Source organism: Mustela nivalis (genome assembly GCF_964662115.1).
Source record: "Mustela nivalis genome assembly, chromosome: 10".
Lineage (NCBI taxonomy): Eukaryota > Metazoa > Chordata > Mammalia > Carnivora > Mustelidae > Mustela > Mustela nivalis.
Genome location: NC_139029.1, coordinates 70,838,885 through 70,864,875, shown reverse-complemented (window position 1 = coordinate 70,864,875; position 25,991 = coordinate 70,838,885). Strand labels below are relative to the sequence as shown.

At 38.1% G+C, this 25,991-nt stretch overlaps 1 protein-coding gene across 3 annotated transcripts in view; it reads left to right on the top strand.

Annotated features, from left to right (window-relative positions):
- The window catches only part of SELENOF (selenoprotein F), a 58,395-nt gene extending 49,191 nt beyond the window's left edge, over nucleotides 1-9,204 (top strand). For 2 of the 3 annotated variants that reach the window (XM_082688244.1, XM_082688243.1), the window contains exons 5-6: nucleotides 5,836-5,885; nucleotides 8,360-9,204. In XM_082688244.1, coding sequence (XP_082544370.1) covers nucleotides 5,836-5,885; nucleotides 8,360-8,491 — 182 coding nt within the window. In that variant the 3' untranslated portion in view covers nucleotides 8,492-9,204. Of the gene's footprint in view, nucleotides 1-5,835; nucleotides 5,886-8,144; nucleotides 8,182-8,359 lie in introns of all 3 variants that reach the window. The other variant, XM_082688245.1, reaches the window with a different exon arrangement.
- The last annotated feature ends 16,787 nt before the right edge of the window (nucleotides 9,205-25,991 follow it).

Sequence of the window (25,991 nt, the reverse complement as noted above, 5' to 3'; positions counted from 1 at the left end):
TTAAAACCAGTGGAATACATTGTATGACTGACTCCTGATGTGATCAAAGATGTATCATTACATCTAGCCAAGTGTATTGTCTTTTTCATTTATATTTTCACTTATTTTGAAAATAAATTAATTTAAACATTTTTCTTTAATCCTAAGACATATGCTCCCTATTATCTTGTCATCCCCAGTTTTACCCTCTTTCTGGAACGAGGAAGATACTTTTTTTTTTTAATATTGTTTATAGTTACCTTTGAAGAGTCCAAATTAGAAGAGTTCTATAGGTTTCTGAGTAATACATATAGCAAAACTAAGCTCATCTCTAAGGGAGCTGTGCAAGTGACCTACTTACAAGAATCCAGAGTGAAAAGCTGAACCATTTCATGTGTTTTATAATCACTTCTGTGTATTTGATTATTTGAAAGTACTATTCACAAAACTGCCTTTATAACTACCAAATAAGTTGGCATAAGAACATTTTCTGGAAATGCAGTGGCTGTTTTGTTCTTTGTTTTTTTAAGATTTTATTTATTTACTTGTCAGAGAGATAGCACGGGCAGGGGGAGTGGCTGGCAGAAGGAGAGGCAGGCTCCCTGCTGAGCAGGGACTGCTCTCCCCCACCACTTTTGGGACTCCATCCAAGGACCCTGGGGTCATGACCTGGGCTGAATACATATGCTTAACTGGACTGAGCCACCCAGGCGTCCCAGTGACATGGATTTCTTTAGGAATCTTCAAACTCATGTTATTGAGCTTTTTTAAAGCAGCAGGAAGTAAACTAGAAAAGTTATTATGCATCTTTTTGCAAGTGTTATATTGTTGTATAGCCCATCCTACTGCCATGTGTACATAAAAGCACCCAAGTATCTGTAAAAAAATTAATTCACCACTTATAAAATGTGATTTGCTACTACAGGGTATTTAGCAGATATCCCCCTCATTCAAGATTAGGAGGCTTTGTAGATCTATACTTAGCAGAGCAAAGAATGATGAAAATAGTCATTAGTGACTCATATTAAATTTATTCATTTCAGCCTATTAAAAAATCTTTCAAATGAATGAATATTATTAAATGTGCTAGCCTCTATTAATGGATTCAAAAAAGATATAAGAACAATCCTTTTCCCCTAGAGATTTTTCTTGTGCAGTAGACAACAGTTAGTATTAACCAGTGTTTTGCACAGGTGTGCATAATATCATTTACCAAAGGGATGGTGTAAAATGCAACAGGATACCATGAGATTATTTTTTGCTTTGGGATTCAGGAGTCTGCAGAGTATTTGGACAAATTCTAAAGGATGGGATTAATAAAGAAGAAATTCTAATAAACAGACTAACAATCAGCTTTATTTTGAACTAAATTCTATAGGGGAAGTATAGATAGGATATCTGAGTCTCTTCCAACAAGTTCTCAAAAAGAAAAACTACTTGCATTTAGGACAGTAAAACAAAGAGTAGAGACCTTCATAATGAAACGTATCTATAATGCTATTGCTAGTTAATGGTAAGTTTAAGAAATAAGTTCTCATGTCACCATAAAATTTAAGAAGTATCAAGTATTTATATGAAATAACCTACTTGTATTTTAGAAAAATGTGTTCTAGATTTAATTTGAACAGTTTTATGTGATCATTGCTGGGGGGGGGGGGATGGTAAAATATAGATCAACAGTCCAGAAAAGGGAGAACATTGATTTAAAACTTTCCCAAGAGGCACGTGGGTGGCTCAGTCAGTTAAATATCTGCCTTCAGCTCGGGTCATGATCCCTGGATCCTCGGATCAAGCCCCATATCGGGCTTGCCTGCCCAGCAGAGAGCCTGCTTCTCCATCTCCTTCTCCCTCTCCCGCTCTCCCTGCTTATGCTCTGTCAAATTAACAAAATCTTTTTAAAACTTTTTAAAAAATGAAACTTCCCCAAACCCTACACTCCAGATATAGTCCTCTATTAAAATAATAGTTAACATTTTTAAAGGTTATATGTATTGTGCCATATATTTTATATTTCCTAGTTTAATTTTTTTAAGATTTATGAATAAATATGTTTAAATTTTTTTGTGACAAGCAGAAGAAACAAACTGATCTCAGACTTGCTTTTTTTTTTTTTAAAGATTTTATTTATTTATTTGACAGAGATCACAAGCAGGCAGAGCAGAGAGGCAGGCAGAGAGAGAGGAGGAAGCAGGCTCCCCGCTGAGCAGAGAGCCCGATGCGGGGATCCATCCTAGGACTCTGAGATCGTCACCTGAGCCAAAGGCAGAGGCTTAACCCACTGAGCCACCCAGGCGCCCCTGAAACTTGCTTTTTATATATGAGTTTGCTTCTATGTCACTAAATAGGATAATTTTTTTTATTGTGTTAGTCACCATAAAATACATCATGTTTTTGATGCAGTGTTCCAAGATTATTGTTTATGTCCAATACCCAGTGCTCTATTCAGTATGTCTCTTCCTTAATACCCATCACGAGGCTCACCCATCCCTCTCCTTCCCTCCCCTCTAAAACCCTGTTTATTTCTCAATCCACAGTCTCTTGTGGTTCATCTCCCCCTCTGATACTGATTTCCCCCCTCCACTTTTCCTTTCCTTCTCCTACTATCCTCCATGTTATTCCTTATGTTCCACAAATAAGTGAAACCATATTATAATTCACTTTCTCTGCTTGATTTATTTCACTCAGCATAATCTCCTCCAGTCACATCCAAGTTGATGCAAAAGTTGGCTATTCATCCTTTCTGATGGCTGAGTAATATTCCACTGTATATATGGACCACTTCTTCTTTATCCCTTCCTCTGTTGAAGGGCATCTCGGCTCTTTCCACAGTTCAGCTGTTGTGGATATTGCTGCTATTGCATTGGAGTACAGGTGGCCCTTCTTTTCACTACATCTGTATCTTTGGGGTAGATACCCAGTAGTGCAATTGCTGGGTCACAGGGTAGATCTATTTTTAATTTTTTGAGGAATCTCCTCACTGTTGTCCAAAGTGGTTGTACCAACTTGCATTTCCCATCAACAGTTTAAGAGGGTTCCCTTTTCTCCACATCCTCTCCAACATTTGTTGTTTTCTGCCTTGTTAATCTTTGCCATTCTAACTGGTGTAAGGTGGTATCTCAATGTGATTTTAACTTGAATTTTCATGATGGCTAATGATGATTAATGATGAACATTTTTTCATGTGTCTGCTAGCCATTTGCATGTCTTCATTGGAGAAGTGTCTGTTCATGTCTTCTGCCCATTTTTTGACATGATTATCTGTTTTGGGGGTGTTGAGTTTGAGAAGTTCTTTAAAGACTTGGGTATCAGCCCTTTGTCTGTAGTGTCATTTGCAAATATCTTCTCCCATTCCATGGGTTGCCTCTTTGTTTCATTGACTATTTCCTTTGCTGTGTAGAAGCTTTTTATCTTGAAGAAGTCCCAAAAGTTCATTTTTGCTTTTGTTTCCTTTGCTGTTGGAGCCATGTCTTGAAGGAAGTTGCTGTGGCCAATGTTGAACAGGTTACTGCCTATGTACTCTTCCAGGATTTTAATGGATTCCTGTATCATGTTGAGATCTTTCATCCATTTTGAGTTTGTCTTTATGTATGGTGTAAGAGAATGGTCAGGTTTTATTCTTCTGTACATAGCTGTCCAGTTTTCCCAGCACCATTTATTGAAGAGACTGTCTTTTTTCCACTAGATATTTTTTCCTGCTTTGTTGGAGATTATTTGCCCATAGAGTTGAGGGTCCATATCTGGGCTCTCTACTCTGTTCCACTCGTCTATGTGTTTGTTTTGTGCCAGTACAATGCACAGTATAGAGTAGCAGATGCTCATTAACCTCAATAAATGTGAATGATACTCTTTGGGGTTGATAGAAAGTATTCTCAGAAGAATGCAACTATGTCTAGATTAGCAACACCTTGTGGGCAGGAGTCCTATATTATTCCTATGTCTTAGACCTTATATACATTTAAGAGCCCTGCACAAAGCACGGAGGCTACATTCTAACTCAGTGTCTTAAATTTCTTTATCTCTCCCTGTCTTTACCTCCCCTGCTTGGTGATCACAGCTTTGTAGAAAAGCTTGAAATCAGGCAGTGTGATGCCCCCAGTTTTGTTTTGTTTTGTTCTGTTTTTTTTTTTTTTTCAATATTTCCTTGGCAATTCAGAATCTTTTCTGGTTCCATAAAAATTTTAGGATTGTTTGTTCCAGCACTTTGAAAAAGGCCAGCAGGTTAATTTGTAATGATTAGATGCATTCTGTGGTGTGGTTCACATTAATTTATTTTACCTGTAGCTTCTTACAGACTTAGATTTTTTCCAAATTTCTAGATGTGGTTAATAGGACCTTATATAGCTTTGCATTATATTTTAGAGTTATTTCCTCAGAATAAAGAAATACCCAACAGGGAACTTTCAGATTTAAAGAATATGTACATTAAGACTTTGGGTTCATTTTGCTAAATACCTCTCTGGACATGTGTCTATACTTCTCCCGCAAATAACCCCCAAGAAAATCCCTCTCTCCATCCCCTCTCTAACCTTAAATATTCTTTTGAATTTTGGGCACTCTGAGTGAGGATACCTCATTGTTTTGACATTTGGTTTTTAATGAACATTTAAAATGTTTATTGACCACTTGTATATTTGTACATTACATCCTCCTGTCCTTAGTCCATTTGTCCACCTACTATGTATTTAATAATTTATGAGCACTTTGATACATTGTTAGAGACTTTCCCTAGTGTATCATTTACACTTTTATTTTTATTTTTTTTAAGATTTTATTTATTTATTTGACAGAGTGAGCACAGGCAGATAGAGTGGCAGGCAGAGGTAGAGGGAGAAGCAGGCTCCCCGCTGAGCAAGGATCCCGATGTGGGACTCGATCCCAGGAGGCTGAGATCATGACCTGAGTCGAAGGCAGCTGCTTAACCAACTGAGCCACCCAGGCGTCCCTCATTTATACTTTTAATTTTTACTTTTAATTTTGTTTCTAGTGGTGTTTAACTGTCCTGAAGTTTTCGTTTTTATATAGGCATATCAAGAAAGCATTTACTCTATGGTCATAGTGAGGAAGAATTTTATATTCCATATTGAAGTTGTGTATGTTATCTTCTCTGTAATACTTCTCACAGCTGAAATTATTAGTGTGATTACTGGTTTAGTATCTTTCTTCCTCACGGGACTGTAAGCTTCGTAAGAGCAAGAATCTTGTTTTGTATAGCTTTATCTCTCTTGTCTGGCATACGGTTCGGTCTGCAGTAAATATTTGTTGAATGAATTGAAAATCTTAATCCATCTGGAATTCATTTAGATAGAAGATAGAAAAATAGGTAGCTGTATCCTATTTTTCCCAACTAGTTTGACAAGTTTTCTCCAGTGTGTTAAATAATTCATACAGACACCCCAGACCCACACACACGCGCGCACATCATTCTTTTCTTCCCTTTTATAATTTTACCATATTAAACAATGACAGATACTGAGTCTCTCTTGATTTCCTAACCAGTTTTTTCTATTCCAGTATCACATCATCTATTAACAATGGAACAAATTCTCCTCCAGTATTTCACTTTTTCTAAACTACCCAGACTTCTTACATTATTTACTCTTGTCACAGAGCTTTACTACCAGGCCCTCAATCCCATTAGAATTTGGGATTTGGATTAAGTTTGTAACAATTAACATCTGAAAATACTTACTCTTCTTATTGAATAGTATGAAATGCCTTTCCATTTATTTATATGTTTGAATTTCCTTAGTTTTTTTAATATAGGATCTGATGTTTTATTGAATGTATTTGTACTTTTTATATTAATCTTTTAGCTAGCTTGAGTTTGGAAGTGAATAATTGGAATTTTTTCTTAAGCTTTTGTCAGGAGTGATAAACCCAAACTATTCAGAGGACTACAAATCAAGGTAAGAGGATTTTATTGGAATTCCTTTTTTCCAGTATATTTTTTAATTAAAATATTCGAAGGGTTTTTTTTTTTAATTTTTTATAAACATATATTTTTATCCCCAGGGGTACAGGTCTGTGAATCACCAGGTTTACACATCGAAGGTTTTTTTTAATACCTTAGAGTAACTTTAGGTATACAGAAAAATAGATCCAAAAGTACGCTGTTCCCATATATACCCCCTCCCTCATTGTATCTTGCCACTCCGTTTCCCTTATTAACATCTTGAACTTATGTGGTACAATTGATAAACCAATATGGATGCATTATTAACTAAATTCCATAATTAGCATTGGGATTTTTTGTATGGCATAGTTCTAGTTTTGCCAAATATATATAATACCATGTATATACCATTACAGTATCTTAGAGAATAGTTTCATTGCCCTAAAAATCTCCTGTGCTTTACCTGTTCATACTTCTTCCTGCCTCACCCACTCCCCCTACCCCCTGGCAACCACTGATCTTAACTCCCTGTAGTTTACCTTTTGCAGAAGGTCATATGGTTGAAATCATACAGCATGTAGCCTTTTCAAATGGTTTCTTGGACTTAGCAGTGTGCAATTAAGGTTCTTCCCATATCTTCCTTATAGCTCATTTCTTGGTAACACTAAATAATACGAATATTCAAAAAAAATAAAAATAAGAAATAAATAATAGAAATATTCTGTTGTACCAATGTTTTCATATTCACCAATGGAAGGACATCTTGGTCGCTTCCAGTCTTTGGCAGTTATAAGTAAAGCTGCCGTACACATTTTTGTGTAGGCATAAGTTTTCAACCTACTCATTACCTAGAAGCACATTTGCTAGATCATATAGTAAAATTGTTTAGCTCTTTAAGAAATTCTCGAACTGTCTTCTAAATTGGCAGTATTATGTTGTATTCCCACTAGTTACGAGAGTTTCTATGCTTCCCCATCCTCACTAGCATTAAATATTTTCAGTGCTTGGCATTTTAGCCATTGTAATAAGTACATAGTATTAACTCGTTTTATTTTGCATTCCCTAATTGAGCATCTTTTCATAAGCCTGTTTGCCATCTGTAGATCTTATTTCGAGTATCTGTTCAGCTCTTTAGCCCACTTTTTAAATTTTTAATTGTGATAATATTAAATTTACCTTTGAAACTATTCTTTAACATACAGTTCAGTGGTGTTATATACATATATACATTTTTTTTTTCACCTTTGGGCAGCAGATCTGAAATGTCCTCATCTTGCAGAACAAACTCTATACCCATTAAACACTAATTCCCCCTCTCCTCCTCCCAGCTCTTTGGCTTTGTTTCTGTGATTTCCACTATTTTAGAACTTCATAGGAGTTGAATCATGCAGTATTCATCCTATCATGGCTGCTTTATTTCACTTAGTATGATGTCCCCATGATTCAACCACCTTGAAGCATATGACAGGATGCTTTTTCTCCATCTGTCGATACAATATTTTTCTTACTTAGCCTATTGGTGGGGATGTATTCATTAATTTTTAAACGTTATACCAGGCTTGTAGACCTGGAATAAATCCAAATTTGTCATGGTATATAATTCCTTCATGCATTAGTAGGTTTGATAATGTTTTGTTGAGGATTTTTACAGCTACATTCTACATAAATTTTTATCTTTTGTGGACTAAAATGAGTTTTTGAACAGTCACATCTTTCAAAATAACTTATAGATAATCTAATCAAAATAGTTAAGTAGTAATGGTATTCATTGCAAATGGGTGGAGAGTATACCAAATGCTAGAGTTCACAAACTAGAGAACTGAAGCATAAATTGCTGAAAGAAATTCTAAGAGCTTCCTTCATCATCACTGCTGCCTTTTGGGTTATGTGGTTCTACTTAATTTAGCATTGAAGATTGATTGATTTCTTAATGAATTGGGATCGTGTTTGTCGCTGTTAGTGATCATGTTGGTCACTGTTAGAATTGCTCAGTCCTGTCAGATATTACTAGGGTCAACTAATGGGTCTCAAGTTTCAGAGTCTAGCCTAATTACAAACTAATTACAAATACAAATAAAAAAAATGTATCTCTTAACGAAAATTCAAAACTCAGTATAAATGTTGATAATTTGGTGCATGGCCTATTCCAGCAGTGGTCTTACACAGTCATTCTCATCCTAAACTTGTCTTCTCAAGGTTTTAAGCTCATGTGGACTTTGAGTGTTGTCTATAAAATAAATATTTGTTTACATTCAATCACCTTAAATTTCAGACCATCTCGATACCAACAGATGTTTTTCTTTTTAGAGGTAAATGTAATTACTTAGTTCTCCTTTTTTGAAATCCTGTAACACCTATTATAATCTAGAAGCCTTTTTTAAATTACTGTTAAACTGGCTAAACCTGGATTGAATTGTTGGTTGGGTTTATGCTTGAGGCTGAGAAGGCTCTTCTAAGCAGATAAAAATCATGTCCTTCTTTTTGTAGTATGTTCGTGGTTCCGATCCTGTATTAAAGCTTTTGGATGACAGCGGGAACATTGCTGAAGAATTAAGCATCCTCAAATGGAACACAGACAGTGTAGAAGAATTCCTGAGTGAAAAGTTGGAACGCATATAAATCTTGCTTCAATTTTGTCCTATCCTTTTGTTACTTTATCAGATGAAAGATTGCAGTACCTAGAGAATATTTTAGTTTTGCTTCCTTCCTTTGATCACTTTCTGTGAGGCATTAAACATCTCATTAACAGTGGAAGTGGTAGCATAGCCCGCGGTATCTGAGGAGTCGGCAAACTTAACAAAACCCAGTTCTCATACATTGCCTTCCTTCCACATTTGTTGGTACCACTGACGAAATGCTTCATAACAGAGTTGGCTAATTATGCAAATGATAGTTTGTAATTTGTCCAGTTTTATGAACAACAGATTTTTAGATTAGGGAGGTTAATAAGGGAGATGCCTACTGTGCCCCATGCATGTGCTGTGTGCTCTCTGAAAGCACCAGCAAGAACTACAAAGCAAGTAAGAGCCACTGAGCCTCAACAGATTGCCTGCTTCTCATTCTCCCGGCTGTCCTTTTAATAGAAATGTTATAGTTCATAATGAATGTGCTGCGGTAAAACTTTATGGCTTCATTATTGTAAAACAGATTCAAGATCTACAGTAAGAGTGAAACATTCAGAGATTTGCATTAATGAAGGCTACACAGAAAACCTTCAGGAGGGTTTGTGTGGATCTGATATTTAGCAAATTTTTGTGCTTCCCACTCTTACAAAAAAATAAAAAATGTTCTTTTAAGATCAAAATATAAATAAAGTTTCCCAAAAAATCGAATTTGAAATTCTTCTGATTTGTCCTCTCATGTTTAAAAATGCCACATTTCTCAGTGTTTTTATTTTTTCATAGAAGCCCTGTTTTATCCAGAATGTTAAGATGGCTACAGTGTTTCAAACTTTTTGTGAGTAATATTGCTTTATACTTGTCTTAACAGTTTCTCAAAGTGCTTTTATCCCTGAATGCATTTTTTATTGATATCTCCTTTAAGAAATAGCTTTTAAAATGCAGAATTTTTATGAGCTATTAAAAATGATTTTTCTTGCTTGACCTTTTGTCTGGTGGTTCACAAAGAACAACATTCATCCAAATGAATTTAGGTCATTTAAATCTCTTATCATATTGGTCTAAGCTTAATCTCAGGATAAACTCTTAATCTAGAAACTTTAAAAAAGAAAGAATTAAGCTGTCAATGAAGGATATTTGGAAATCTTTAAAGACGCTACCATGAAATGTTTTTATATAATATTTTTAAGAGTTTGGTTACTATTGCTAGCATTTTGTATTATCTCCTATTTTAAATTAAGTACATTTGTAAAACCATGAAGAGAGTAAACCCTAGGCAAGTTGGTTAATCAAAACAGACTAGGATCTATTTTTGATCACTTACAGTAATGGGAGAGCCATCGTTTTGATAGTACAAGACCCTGGATGGTGAGGCACTAATCCCCAGTGGCCATTATTACTTCAGAACAAGAGGGAGGATAAGCCCGTCAGGGACAGTAGGAAAAACAGTGGGAGGAGGTGCCACCACCTACAGATGAACAGTAGGATAGAAGGGATGAAACTTCAAAACTGGGATTGGTACAGGAAACTAATTGGACTGCTGTCTGGGCAGGAAGAGCCAGTTAAATGAGTGCTGGCATTGATTTAAAAAAAAATAAAGAAAAGCTTAAAAACTCTATTCAAGTTATTATATTGAAGTTATTATGAGAGAGCTAAAGAACCCCATAGTATCATAGAGCTTAAAGTTCTTGAGTTGATGAATAACCATGTATACACCAAGCTCTACTATTTTAATTGAGAGGCTCAGATTAATCCGTCAATTCCAACTATTTTTCACCAGTTCTAATCAAAGAACAGCTCAAATCTCTTAAAAAAAAAAAAAAAAAGACAAATGAGAGAGAAATACTGATCCAGAAAGTGCCATTTTGTAGGCCAGTTCTGAAATTTGATTAAACTTATTCTGGTTCACAAATATGGGATATGTAATACTTGATATTTATAAATTTGTTCCCCCTGCCAAAATGTTACTTATAACTTAAAACAGTTAATTTATCTCTAAATTCCTGAATTTGGCAGAAGCCTCCTAAAAGGAACGATGAACAAATACTGACATTTCCTGTTTTAAGAGGATTTGAAGCTTAAAAGCCAGTCTAAAAATAAAGATAATAAAATTAAAAAAAAAAAAAAACACACAACCACTTGTGAAAGCAAATACTGCAAAACTTTGGAAGTTAAAATTGGCCCTCCCTTATATGAGAAAGCAAATACATGGGAAGGAGATATGAGCACAACTAGGTAAGTATTTTTTACTTGAAAAGTAAAATGCCTTTTAATTATATTCTGTGGTGACAGAGGATTTGCTCTAGGAAAAGGCCTGCATTTGTGATCAGAAATTCAGAGTAGACTTTTGGCAGACATTTTACCTTCAAACTGCCCCTTTGTCAGAAATCAGTAACATGAGATATGGTTATTTAGAAATGCAGAGGCAGTTATTAAGAATAATTGTCTCCAGCCTCTGTAACTAGTCCTTCCCTGTTAGCCCCTCCTGAAATATTACAACTGCAGCTTTTATATATCTGTAGCATTATGAAGAGAGTGTTTAGCCCTAAAAAAAAAATTTTTTATGGTAGAAGGACTAAGCTATAATTGATACTTCTTATTCATGAATTCCATATTTACAAATACACCTACTCGTTAAAGTTATCTATTACCCCACAATTGTAATGACGGGTACTTTTGAAGTTCGTGAATGGGCGCAGAACAAAACACTTGAGTCGCTCAGTGCAGCACATTCCCAGCTCAAGTCAAATGGGGACCCTGCCTTGCTTGAGCTCTCATGCTGTAAACAAGTATCCTTTCATAGTCTAATTAGTTTTTTGCATTTTTGTGCTTTATGTTGTTGATTTCGCCTTTTAAAATGACCCCCAAGTATAGCGCTAAAATGCTGTCCAGTGTTCCTAATAAGAGCAACAAGGCTAGGATGCACTTTACAGAAAATGCGTTTAGTGAAGTTTTGTTGAGGCATGGCTTGTGGGCCATGAATTCAGTGATTATAAATGAACAATATGCATTAAAGGGTCTTTAAATAGAAATACATAAAACAAGACTATAGATAGGTTGACGAAAATTTTGTGACCAGAGGCTTCCAGGAACTTCACCCTGCCTATATGTCCCCTGAGAGCAATGGTCTGTTGTAAGTTCAGTGTGCTGCAACTTCATAGAATGACTGTGAGCACTGAGAATGGATTATATAACTTTGCATTTTTGTTTTTGAGATACAATTCACATTTAAAGCCCACTTGAAGTATGCAATTCAGTGTGTTTTTAGTATATTTAGGGCCGTGCAACCATCATCACTATCACTCGGGTTGTTTCCACTTTGGGGCTGTTACGGATAATGCAACTGTATATATTCAGGTACAAGACTGTAGAAATATTTTCATTTCTCTAAGATCTATTACGTGGAAGGGAACTGCTGAGTCATACTATGTTTAACTCAGAGGCACAGCCAAACTTTTCCAAAGTGGCTACATTATTTTACATTACCAGTCATGTACAGGGTTCCAATTTCTGTACATCCTAAATTTCCTGATATCTCATTAAGAGGAGTTCTCATCACGGGCTACTAAAAATGTGTTAAATACTTTGTCCTCCATTAACTGGTCCTCAGACTGCAATTGTTTAATTCTTTATATGCTCTGTTTTATTCTCTCCATTTTACCTGCCTCTTCTGCCTACAGTCACCTTACTGGATTTCCTTTTCCTCTTCTCCAATCTCAGTTATTAAAAAAAAAACTAATGTCCCCAGGGCACCCACCCAGTTGGTTAAGCATCAGACTTTTTTTTTTTTGAACTGAAGATTTTATTTATTTGATAGAGATGACAAGTAGAGAGGCAAGCAGGGAGTGAGGAGGAAGCAGGTCCCCTGCTGAGCAGGGACACACAATCCCACCCCCCACCCCCCCCCGCCAAGACCATGACCTGAGCCAAAGGCAGAGGCTTTAACCCACTGAGCTACCCAGGTGCCCCTAAGTCTGAGTCATGAGACTGAGCCCCAAGGCAGGCTCTGCATGAGCATGGAGCCTGCTTAAGATTGTCTCCCTCTTCTTCTACCTAACCCACCCTACCCCATCCTGCTCCATCTTGCACACATACTCCTCTAAGGAAAAAAAAATTATATATATATGCCTAATGTCCCCATGTCTCATAGAAGTCACATTCTAGTGAAAGCCAACAATTAAAGCACAAATAGAACAATTATGGTAAAAATTATGAAAAAGTTACTAGAAGGGAATTACAAAGGGAACTAAAGAACTTAGAGATCTCTGAAGAATATGGTATTTAAACTGAGGACTAAAATACGAACAGAAGCTATCCAGGTGAAGTGTGAATTAACGTGCCTTCCAGTAAGAAGGGAGAACATGTGCAAAGATCCTGACTTTAGGAGGAAGTCTAGAAACTTCACATACCTGTCAGAAGGCCAGTGTATCTGGAAAGTAGTAACGCAGGGGAAAGGGTAGTAGGAAATGAAGTTGTGAAGGTAGGCTGGGAAGATTTAATACATGTCATCCTAAGAATTCAGCTGTATTCTAAGTTGCTTTCAGAATAAAACCTTGAGCAGGGGCAACATAAAATCCAGTATGGTCAACTCTAGAGGTCATGAACAACCAACCAATATCCATTTATGCCTATGTAAACAAATACCTTATCTGTGCTCTCACTAAGGACTAATAATCTCTTCAGGAACCTCTGTATATTACTTCCTTTTTAAAACTATTCCTCCAGGGTGTCTGGGCGGCTCAGTCAGTTAAGGGTACAAATCTTGATTTTGGCTCAGGTCTTGATGTCAGGATTGTGAAATCAAGCCCAGTGTCAGGCTCCACACTGGGCAGGGAGCATGGTTAAGATTCTCTTCCCCTTCCCCCCCTTAAAATTTTTTTTTAAATTACTCTTCAACTTGGGGTTCCTGGGTGGCTCAGTGGGTTGGGCCTCTGCCTTCGGCTCAGGTTATGATCTCAACATCCTGGGATCGAGCCCCGCATCGGGCTCTGCTCAGTGGGGAGCCTGCTTCCCTCCCTCTCTGCCTGCCTCTCTGCCTACTTGTGATCTGTCAAATAAATACATAAAATCTTAAAAAAAAATTACTCTTCAACTTGCTTTTAGGACAAAAAAAGACAAGCCTAAGCATAAATGTTAAATTTTATGAGTCTAATATTCATTTGTATAGATACTAAGTGGATTAAAATATTCACTACTTATGTGAACTACCAGAACTAACAGAAAGTGATTATTCACACCACACTCAGGCATTCTTCTTGCCATCTTTAAACACTAATCTCAGTTCTACTTCCTTTGATAGATTGTGGAGCCCCAGTCTTGAAACTGTTTGACTCAACATCTAAGATGGTCTTTTTTTCTGTCACCACCTCTATAGTAACTAGTACTAGAGTTTGTGGGATTGGTTTGACCTCCTCCTATACGCAGATCTTTGACCTATAAGACCCTGGTTCCTGTTGCATAATCTTTCACATCATGAAGGCCTAACTAAACTATTCTGTTTGCCATTCAAGATTTTGAAATTAAATCTCTTGGCCTGAATTGTGTTTCCATTCTTGCCTGGCTTGAACGTCTGGATTCTCATCTACAGCCCAGACTTTTTTTTTTTTTAAGATTTAGAGAACATATGCACATGAGTAGGGGGAGGGGCAGAGGGAGAAGGAGAATTTCACACAGACTCCATGTCTATTGCAGAGCCCGAAATAGAGCTCAGTCTCAAGATCCTGAGATCATGACCCAAGCCAAAACCAAGAGTCAGATGCCTAACCGACTGAGCCATCCAGGCACAACTATGCCAGACTTAATGATCTGATTTGTCTTTTCCTGACAAAGTCGTCTCCTTTAAATCCACATATTTTCTCTCTGTATCTTAGTCCAACAATACAGAACTCTCAGTTCTTTCCCATATGGAATGATATCTGTCCATCTCTACCCCTTGCCTATCCACCTGGTGTTAGCTAGATCTTACCCCACAAGCCCAGTCCAGATCCCAGCCAAACATCTTAGTCTAGTTTCTTTTACTGCATAACAAACCACTTCAAAAAATTAATGGGTTAAAACCATAACTGATTTGCTCACAAATATATGCTTTGGGTAGGGTTCAGTGAGGACAGCTCATTTCTGTTCCACCCATCATCATCATCTGGGACAAGAGGATCCACTTCCAAGATGATCACTCATACAGCTGGGAAACTGGCCCTGGCTGGCAATTCCTTTCCATTAGGCAGCTTCGGCTTCCTCACATTGTGCTGAGGACACAAAAACAAGCAAAAGTGGAAACTGCGCATTTCTTAGGGCCTGGGCCCAAATATGACATCGTGTCACTTCCACTATATCCAAGGGGTCAAGCAGTCACAAAGCTCAGTCATGTACCCTAGATAAAAACACTGGGAAAACACTGGGAAACGGGCAAGGTGTACAGAGTTCTGACAGAAACCAGAGAGACAAGAGTGATTGATCTGTGAGGGCTCGCTGAAGAGTGGAGGGTAGGGGCACAAATTTTCAGCACAGAGTGGGGTGCCACCATGCCCACCCATCATCGCTGGAGACTTTAGGGAGCAAAACAGCACCACCTAGTGGAGCCTGGAAACACTTACACCAAGGCCTGCCTCCCCTGTGCACCGCAGCCATATTTCCACTAGGGCAATTCCACCTGAGAAACCATGACAGGTCCCTCCCCCAGATGACCAGCACAAACAACTCGCTCACACCATGTTTACTGATCATAAGAGTTCTGCAAAGCTTGAGCTCATGGCAAAAACCATATATAGCACTCTTGGTATTTTTATTCTTTAGTCTTACTGTTTTTAGTGATTTTATTTTTTCAATTCCTCTTTCACTTTTAAGTTATTTTTATATATACTTTATATTTTATTTTGTTTTCTTTCATTATATTTTATAAATTACATGAATAAATATATATTCATATTATATATATTTATACATTTAAATATATAATTTTATGTACATATAAACTTATATAAAACATATATTATATATATAATATATATTTTCATATAGTTAACACAATGGCACTCAATTCATATCTTTCAATAGTTACTCTGAATGTTTATGGACTAAATGCTCCAATCAAAAGATATAGTGTATCATAATGGATAAAAAGGTAAGACCCATCAGTATGCTGTTTACAGGAGACTCATTTTAGACCCAAAGGCACCTCCAGATTGAAAGTGAAGGGGTGGAGAACCATTTATCATTCTAATGGACATCAAAATAAAACTGGAGTAGCCATCCTTATATCAGATACTAGAATGTAATAAGATCAAAGAATGTAATAAGAGATGAGGAAAGACAGTATATCGTAATAAAGGGGTCTATCTAACAGGAAGATCTAACAAACAATTGTAAATATTTACGCCCCTAACTTAGAAGCAGCCAATATATGTCAATAACAAAATTAGAGAAACTCATTGATTACACAATAATAGTAGGGGACTTCAACACACCACTCCCAGCAATGGACAGATGACCTAAGCAGAAGATCAATAAAGGGCTTTGAATGACACACTGGAACAGATGGACTTATCACATATTCAGAGCATTTCATCCTAATGCAGCAGAGTATACATTATTTGAGTGCACTTGGAACACTCTCCAAATAGATGCATACTGGGTCACAAATCAGGACAAAAAGATTGAGATCAAACCAGGTATATTTTGAAACCATAATGCTTTGACACTTGAAGTCAATCACAAGAAAAAAATTAGAAGAACCACAAATACATGGAGGTTAAAGAATATCCTACCAAAGAATGAATGGGTCAACCAGGAAATTAAGGAAAATTTTTAAAAATATATGGAAGCAAATGAAAATGAAAACACAACAGTTCAGAACCTTTAGGATGCAGCAAAGGTGGTCTTAAGAGGGAGATATATAGCAATACAGGCCTTCCTCAAGACACAAAAAAAGTCCAAATACACAACCCAACCTTACACCTAAAGGAGCTGGAACAATAAAGTCTAAATCCAACAGGAGAAGAGAAATAAAAATTAGAGCAGAAATCAATGATACAGAAATCAGAATAACAGATCAACAAAACCAGGAGCTGGTACTTTGAAAGAATTAACAAGATGGATTAAATCCCTAGCTAGACTTCCCAAAAAGAAAAGAGAAAGCACCCAAGTAAATAAAACTACGAATTAAAAAAGGAGAGATCACAACCAATACCAAAGAAATACAATTATAAAAGAACATTAGGAGCAATTATATGCCAACTAACTTAAGGCAATCTGGAAGAAATGGATAAATTCCTAAAAACAGACTACCAAAACTGAAATAGGAAGAAATAGAAAACCTGAACAGACCCATAACTAGCAAAGAAATTAAAGCAGAAATCAAAAATCTCCCAACAAACCAGAGCCCAAGTCTCGATGCCTTCCCAGGGGGAATTCTACCAAACATTTAGAGAAGAATTAATACTTATTCTTCTGAAACCATTCCAAAATAAAATAGAAATGGAAGGAAAACTTCCAAACTCATTTTATGAGGCCAGCATTACCTTGATCCCAAAACCAGACAAAAACCCCACTAAAAAGGAGAATTACAGATCAATATCCCTGATGAACATAGTTACAAATGTTCTCAATAAGATACTAGCTAACAGAATCCAACAGTACATTAAAGGATTATTCACCACAACCAAGTGGGATTTACACCTGGGTTACCAGGCTGGTTCAACATCCGGAAAGCAATCAGTGTGATACATTAGATTAATAAAAGAAAGGATAAGAACCGTAAGATCCTCTCGATAGATGCAGAAAAAACATTTGACAAGATAGAGTATCCTTTCTTGATAAAGACCCTTCACAATGTAGGAATAGAGGGAAAATACCTCAACATCATCAAAGCCATATACAAGAACCCCGCAGTGAATATCATCCTCAACAGGGAAAAACAGGTTTTTCTCCTAAGGTGAGGTACATGGCAGGGACATCCACAGTCATCACTGTTGTTCAGTATAGAAGTCAGCCTCAGCAATCAGACAACAGAAAGAAGTAAAATGCATCCAAATCAGCAAAGAAGTCAAACTCACTCTTCAGACATGATACTCTGTGTAGAAAACCCAAAAGACTCCACCAAAAAATTGCTAGAACTAATACAGGAATTCAGCAAAGTCACATGATATAAAACCAATGCACAGATGCCTGTGGTCTTTCTATACTCTAACAATGAAACAGCATAAAAGAGAAACCAAGGAATCAATCCAGTTTACAATTGCACCAAAAACCATAAGATACCTAAGGAATAAGCCTAACCAAAGAAGTAAAAGTTATGTACTCTGAAAACTACTGAACACTTCTGAAAGAAATTGAGGAAGACACAAAGAAATGGAAAAATATTCCATGCTCATGGATTGGAAAAACAAATACTGTTAAAGTTTCTGTGCTACCCACAGCAATCTACACATTCAATGCAATCCCTATCAAAATAACACCAGCATTTTTCACATAGCTGGAACAAACAATTCTGAAATTTGTATGGAGCCAGAAAAGACCCCTACTAGCCAGTGGAATGTTGAAAAAGAAAACCTGAATTGGAGGCATCACATTTCCAACTTCAAACTCTATTACAAAGCTGACATCATCAAGACAGCATGGTACTGGCACAAAAACAGACGCATAGATCAATGAAACAGAATAGAGACCCCAGAAATGGGCCTTCAACTCTATGGTCAACTAGTCCTCAACAAAGCAGGAAAGAATATCCAATGGGGGGGGGGGGGGGAATAAGACTTTATATTTTTATTTATGTTGATATATTTATAAATTAAAATAAACAGTATAGACAACTGGAGATTTCCTTACTCCCTTTTTTTTTTCCTCCCCCCCCATTGGTCTTTGACTTTTGTGTGCCCTACTTGTGACTTCCCTTGGCTTGGACTACAAATCTGCTTCAGTTTCACATTCCTTGGTGCTAGTCATTTATGAAAGTGGTCCCTCTGCCCTCTCTTTTAATATTTGGCCTCATGCTGACTTTTCTCAGTTGCTGGGTACATAAGAACTTTGTCTCTTCCATGCTCTCAGGACATCTTGAGGTACTGAGGATTAAGACTTCAACATATAAATTGGGAAGGAGGAACACAATTCAGCCCAAAATACTGCCAACAACCTGATTTCCAGGCAGGTAAGGAAAGAATGGAATTGAGGAATTGGGAGGTGGGAAGGAGGAAAAATTTTGGGAGAAACTTGAATGAGACAAGAGAGAGCTAGATTGGATTGGAGCTTCAAGGATGATTTGTTGTGTTCTATTTTAGTGTGAGAGAAACCTGAGTGCATTTACAAGCAGAGGGGAATATGCCTGTGAAGGAGAGATAAAGAGAGAACGTGTGGAAAGGTTTGGCTTCAATCAGAAGGGAAAGCCTAGAAGACAAGTGAGAAGAACCAGCTAGAGCGTAGATAACATGGTAGGAAGACAATATGGAAAGTTTAGGGACCTCTGCTTTCTCAGTGACATGGGAGGCCAAACACGTTCATCAGGATTTGAGAAAGACCAAAATACACAATGGATATGTTTTAAAAGGTTTGGAATGGTTGCTGAGGAAAGTAGAAGAAATAGTGGATAGAGGACAGATCTAGAGTTACACTGATCATCCTATTTGGAGTTTAACCGTGTATCTTCACTAACTTCATCTGTGAATTTGGGTACATTACCTAATTATTTTTCATGTTATTCTCCTCTGTGAAATAGGGTTAAGGATAGCTACTGTGAACATTCTGCACTACCATGAAGATTAAATAAGAATGTGGTTTAATTTTCAGTGACATTAGTAGCATTGTTTCTTGTATTACTCAACACCAGTACCCTGGTTTAGCTGACTAGTTCTAACTTCTTTTTCTTTAGTCAGACTTCACCTGGGTTGTTTATCAAGGGCACAGTTGTCTGATTATATAGATTTGATAATGATATTCCCATTTTCCATTCAGAAGTTAAGCCTGGAGGGCTTACCAGCCCATGGAGTCTTTTTAACTATATCCAGAACATCCCAAATAAAGCCTTTTCTCAAATAAAATAAAACGTACACATACCAAAACATTTTCAAATTAAAATAGGCCAGAACAGACATATTTCTGCCAAGAATAATCTCTGCTCTATTCAAAGCTGGTTTATAGAATTGTAAATTGAGACCAGCCTTTGCTACTTACTCTATAGGGGCAGTGAGTCAGGATTTCCTGAAATTAAGCAATCATGTAAAATGCATTAGTGGCTTCTAAAAGACCTCTGCTTCCTTGTGCTAAGAAATTAACCTGTTTTTAACTTGGCAGCTCTTTTATATTCTCCAGTGACCTTAGTTAAGGTCCTTCCATCAGCCTCAGAGTCAGTATGACATTGTAGCTAAGATTCATCGATGAGAAATTACTTTGTTCTAGAAACCATAAGCCAGGTGCTGACTGCTGCCTATCAGTGAGAAGGTCTGAGTCCAAGTCTGATTCATGATTTGTGTTTAGTCAAAGCTCCACTAGCTATTAGAACAAGTTCAATTCCATGCCTCGATTAACCCAATTCTAACCAAGTCTAGGTCCCACCTTTCACAGGATTCCTGATTGCTAATCTCTGTTCTCATTCTACTTGGTCTTTCTATGCCAATTTCTCTTCGGTCTTGGAACACCTTTGGCTATCATCACCCTTTTCCTAGTTCTCTTCTATCCTTTGTTGGTTCTTCTCCTCTGCCCACCCTACAGATATCCCTCCATTGTCCACTCTGGCTGGTGTCCAAAACTCAAACGGTAGCAGGAGCCAGGCCGGGCAGGTAACTTACACACAGTTCAGATAGAATTACTAGGGAGGGATAAGAACTCTGGCCAAGAGAAAACACATACTCCATAGAAGGGCACCCACAACTGAAAGTTTCTTAAACACCATCTTAGCCAAAAACCCCGTCATGGACTGCATTAGATTGTATAGCTATTTAAAGACAGTTCTTCTCAGGACCCCAGTCCCCCCCTCCAGTATTCTGTGGGAAGGACCCATTTATAGGGCATTCTGTAGACCCCATACCCTGAAAAATTAAACAATAATCATTCCTGACTTTGAGTTTAGGGGCTTTGGGTAAATTGCCCAACTGGATTTACTTTTAATCTATAAAATATACTTTCCTAGAGACGCCCTTAAATTTGTTTGACGTGACACAAACATTTTACTAAGTGGCAGTGACATCATTTATATCTTAAAGGTTTTCCAAAGGGCCCTTTCTATTTCTATAACATAGAAGTGTCACCCCCATGCACCCTGAGGTCCCATCATGTGTCACCCACCCAGAGTTCACTTACATCTGTCACTCAGGCGGAACTCAGGAGGGAACATCATCGTTCATAACAAGGAAAAGAATTCACCTTCTCTACCCAGAAATAGGAGTCTATTTATGCTCTGCCTTTGCAGTGTTAGAAGATTCTATTCCCCTGGGCTTAGCATTACAAATGTGTGTTTAACATCTTTGTTCCCTTAAGTTCAATTTTCTATGAGAAAATTTGTTTCAAAGAAGAATCTGAATGACAATCCTACCTCCGAAAGTGCTTTCTCTTATACACACCGAGACATTTGAAAAAATAGAACATTTTGCAAGAGTTCTTGAAATGACGTAGTCTTGCCCAGTGTTCATGTTTGCTGAAGCTGCTGCATGAACACCAGAGGAATTACTCCACAGACCAGAAAATAAAAAGATCCTGTGGATTTTCCACGAGGTGTCGTCACCAGCTCGGCAAGGCCAGTGTAGTTGGGCTCAAGAACACTGGTCCTCATTTTTCAACTTTCCAAATAAGTGAAATTTAGTTTGAAATAAAAGAGGACCCAGGTTAGAGGCAACTGGCTGGCTCAGTCATTAAGCATCTTCCTTTGGCTGATAGCCAAAGGTGTTCGGCTCGGGTCATGATCTCCGGGTCCTGGCATTGGGCTGCCTGCTTAGCAGGAAGCCTGCCTCTCCCTTTCCCTCTTCCTCTGCTTGTGTTCCCTCTCTCACTGTGTCTCTGTCAAATACATACATAAAATAAAATAAAATAGGGGCGCCTGGGTGGCTCAGTGGGTTAAGCCTCTGCTTTCGGCTCAGGTCATGATCTCAGGATCCTGGGATTGAGTCCTGCATCAGGCTCTCTGCTCAGCGGGGAGCCTGCTTCCCCCTCTGTCTCTGCCTGCCTCTCTGCCTACCTGTGATCTTTCTCTCTGTCAAATAAATAAATAAAATCTTAAAAAAAATAAACAATAAAATAAAATAAAATCTCCTATGCTGAAATCCTAGTCCTCAGTGTAATGGTATTAAGGTATGAAGACTTCCAGAGATGTTTAGGTCATATAAGTGGAATCCTCATGAATAAAATTTGTGCCCCTATGAAAGGGACATAGGGCCCATAGAGCAAACTCTGTGAGGACATGGCAAGATGATGGTTATCTGTGAATGAAGAAGCAAGCATTCATCAGACACTGAATCTGCTGGTGCCTTGGTCTTGAACTTCCCAGCCTCCAGAATGGTGACGATTTCATGCGTGTGATTTATTAAGCCTCCCAGTCTATGGTATTTTGTGATAGCAGCCCGCTGACCTAAGACCATCTCATACTCTATAGGGGGATGGCATTTCAAGTTTGCTCTGTACAATTCAGTGTTTGAAGCTATCCCACGCTGGGGATATCCCTTCAGTTTTCAGGTAAAGTTGTGGTCTGTTACGTTTTTTGCTGCTCCTAACACATTAGGTTGCTCAGTGAACACTGGAACTTGGTAAGTAGATATTCATAATACCTGCAATGTGCAGGAGGAACTTTCCTTATATTTGAGGATCAAGACTGCAGTTCAGCTTTCAAGAAGTCAGCTTCATTCCAGCAAAGTCTGAGCAACTGCAAGAAACTTGGTCAGAAAGGACAGAACAAGCAGTCCTGTTCCAAAGAATGTAAGATCCTCCTTATAGGAGAGTCATTTCCTAGGACACGCGAGGAATTTCCTTGACAGGAACATTTAGGTCTTTTCTAACGATCCAGTTGTCCCCCGCCACACACCACCACCTCACCTCTGTTTCACATAGACTAAGAACACTTCTGTGGGGTTTCTAGCATTTGTGGAAGACAGACACCCTCTAGAATCATTCAGAGGAGGATTTTGATCTCTTGTGGACTGTGTGCTCTAAGGCAAAGCCACAAGGGGGTACTTGTTCCTCTTTGGGGACAAGGAGATAAATACTAGTTAAAATTCAACTTCAGGGGGTGCCTGGGTGGCTCAGTGGGTTAAAGCCTCTGCCTTCAGCTCGGGTCATGATCCCAGGGTCCTGGGATCGAGCCCCTCATCGGGATCTCTGCTCAGCCAGGAGCCTGCTTCCTCCTTTCTCTCTGCCTGCCTTTCTGCCTATTTGTGATCTTTGTTGGTCAAATAAATAAATAAATAGATCTAAAAAAAAAAAATTCAACTTCAGAGGCAGTGACATGCACGTGACCCTAAGCCACTAACAACAGCAAAATGTACTTAGAAAGGGAACTTTTCCCCACAGAAGTTTCTTCTCAGTGACAAAAATGACTAATTTCTCTACCATGAGGCAATCAATCTGTGATGTTCAAGGTTAATTATGGTCATATTTGATCAAATTGAAGTTTTATCAGGACTTTTTCCATTGGATTGCTACAAATCTGACTCAAACTAGTCTAAGCCAAAAAGGGAATTTAGTGGCCAACCTAACTGAGAAGCCCCAGTGTTATCCAACTTTAGGCTTGGCCATAGGGTGGGAATTGGTGAACTATAGCCCATTGTCTGTTTTTGTAAGTAAAGTTGTATTAACATACAGCCATGCTTGTTCTCAGACATATTTTCTATGGCTGCTTTCAAACTACAACAGCAGCATTGAGTACTTGCAAGAGAGACCTGAAAGCCTGCGAAACCTAACATATTTACTATGTAGTCATTTCTAGGAAAAGTTTGCCAGCCTCTGGCTTTGGGGCTCAAATCATGTCATTTGGGATTCTTGGCTATGACAGTTGTTGGAAATGGTTTTACTTTTGGGCTTCATATGTGTTCCCAACAACTCCAGTAACTTGGAAAAGTCCTTGCATTTACTCTCAATTGACAGCTTGGGGAGTTTCCCACCCTTGGATTATGACTGTGGTGAAGAGGATGGATTTACACTGATTGGCTTAGGCCTGGGTTACAACCAGAAGCCTAGGTATTGGGGTTGGGTCAGCCACGTCCAAGCCACAGGGCCTGAAAACAAGGGAGAGGCTATCCAAAGGAAAGAATGCTAGGAGGGCAAAACCTACAAATGCCCATTACTAAACTTCTCCGTCCAGTTCATGGTTGGGCGCATTCTGAGCTTGGACATTTCTCAAGTCCTGCCAATGAGACCTTTATGTGATTTCATAGACACTTAAGAAATTACCAGTAATAACAACCAGTTGTTACTGATGAGGTCCCAGCACCAAACAGTATTCAAGCACTTAATAAACATTATCTCATTTATCTTCCCAACAGCTCTAAAAACTAATTTGTTTGTTTTTTTAATTTCCATTTTACTAACGAAGCAACTAAGGAGGAGAGGTTTAATCACAACTTGTCCTGAAAGTCCCAGCAGCAGAACTGGAATCTAGATTTCTCTAACTCTGATGTTGACTTGTGCTGACTTCCCTCACCAGCCTGGTAGAGCCTCACATTTCTGAGAAACCCCTGCCATACCCTCAGTGCCTGAATAATACTTGAGTATGGAATTGGGGACCAGGAGGCCTGAATTCTTGTGTACAGCTCTGCCACTAAGTCACTTGGAGACTTAACACGTTACTTACTAAAGTTTGGGGATCTCTGTTTTCTCATCTGTAATAAATAGTTTCAATTACTAGAACTACATAGAACTATGGACTAAAGAGAAGAAAGGCTTGCTTGGCAGTGCCTAAGAGTATGCCATAGTGGGCGAGGGGACACCCAACAGGTGGCTCCCTCCATCCTCCTTCCATAACATCATTTCCATTACTTCCTATCGGGCTTTTTCTTAAGTTTAATACACAAAGAAGAAAGGTTTCTATTGAAAAAAAAAACAAACAAACTGTGAGACCAGTAGAGCTCCAAGATCTCTACCAATATTCTCTGCTTGTTCTTGTGAATCCCTTCTTTGTTTTTCTCCTGGGAGGCTCATCTGTACAGACTGCATCAACAGGTTCTCTGTCCTCTGCCTTCCTACTGGGTTGGGCCAATGAAAGAGAGTGCCAGAAAAACAAAGGATAGAAGGAGATAGAGGTTGGGGTGTTAATTGTCAGAGGCGGAGTTTGACGAGTATGGCTCCTGCCAGATGGTCCTTTCCAGGTTTGGGTAAATGTGTCATTCACATTCACAAGCCCCATATGGTCTAGAGGTGGTAATGACTCACTGCTGTTGCTAGTCCTGGGGTACATCACCATCCCTGGGAACCTAATTGCAATGAAAGTGTGTCTATGTTCTTACTTTGTAAATAGTCCCTTCTTTAAATATTCCTCCTTTGTCCATTTTGGATGGGCCATCAGAACCCTGACTGTATAAGCTAATCCATGATTCTATGCATAGTAAATTTAGGTTCATCTACTCCATGTCCATACCACTTAAATGTCTGCTAAAATGCCAGGCACACTTGACAATGAATAGTTCTTTTAGTTCTACCAGTCTTTATCAGCTTTTGCCTCGAAACCCTCTATCAGAATTTTTTTTAAAGAGATTTTATTTATTTATTTGACAGAGAGAGAAATCACAAGTAGGCAGACAGGCAGAGAGAGGGGCAAGCAGGCTCCCTGCTGAGCAGAGAGCCTGATGCGGGGCTCAATCCCAGGACCCTGAGATCATGACCTGAGCAGAAGGCAGAGGCTTAACCCACTGAGCCACCCAGAAGACCCAGAATTTTTTTTTTTTAAACAAATCTAGGCAAAAGATAGAAAAATAAATGGACATCTGGGGATTTCTTTCCAAATATTGAAGAGAGTAGCCACATGCTTCCCCAAAGTGTTATTGCTTATATTTCTTTATGCCTCCATTTAACAAACATTATGGAGTATCTGTATTCTAGGCATTTGGATTGGCTCTGGAGATATAGGCTCAGCACAAATGTCAAGGATTTTACAGAGGGAAAGACAAAATTTACCTCTCATATTTGTGATTCACTTTCAGACTTGCAGAGATATCCTGCAGCATCAAAGACAGCTCAGAATCAATCTTTCAATAAGGATTGCAATGAAAATGTGCCTGGATAACTTTAGTTACTCTGAAAATAAATTTTGCTGTTAAAATATAGTAGGTTTCTAAAATGAATTCTCATTCATTTTGATTCTACTGATTTAGATTTTAATTCATTAAAATATTCATCTTCACAACGGATTGGAATTTCTAAATATGGTAATTCCTTCCTCTGCAGATTATCAGAGCCTTTTTCATTAAGTAAGGAATTCAGTATAAAATTTTAGGGTTAGCTGGATTAAGACAAATACATAAAGAATTTAAAATAATGTAAAATAATGAAGGAATATGGGTGCCTGGGTGGCTCAGTGGGTTAAGCCACTGCCTTCA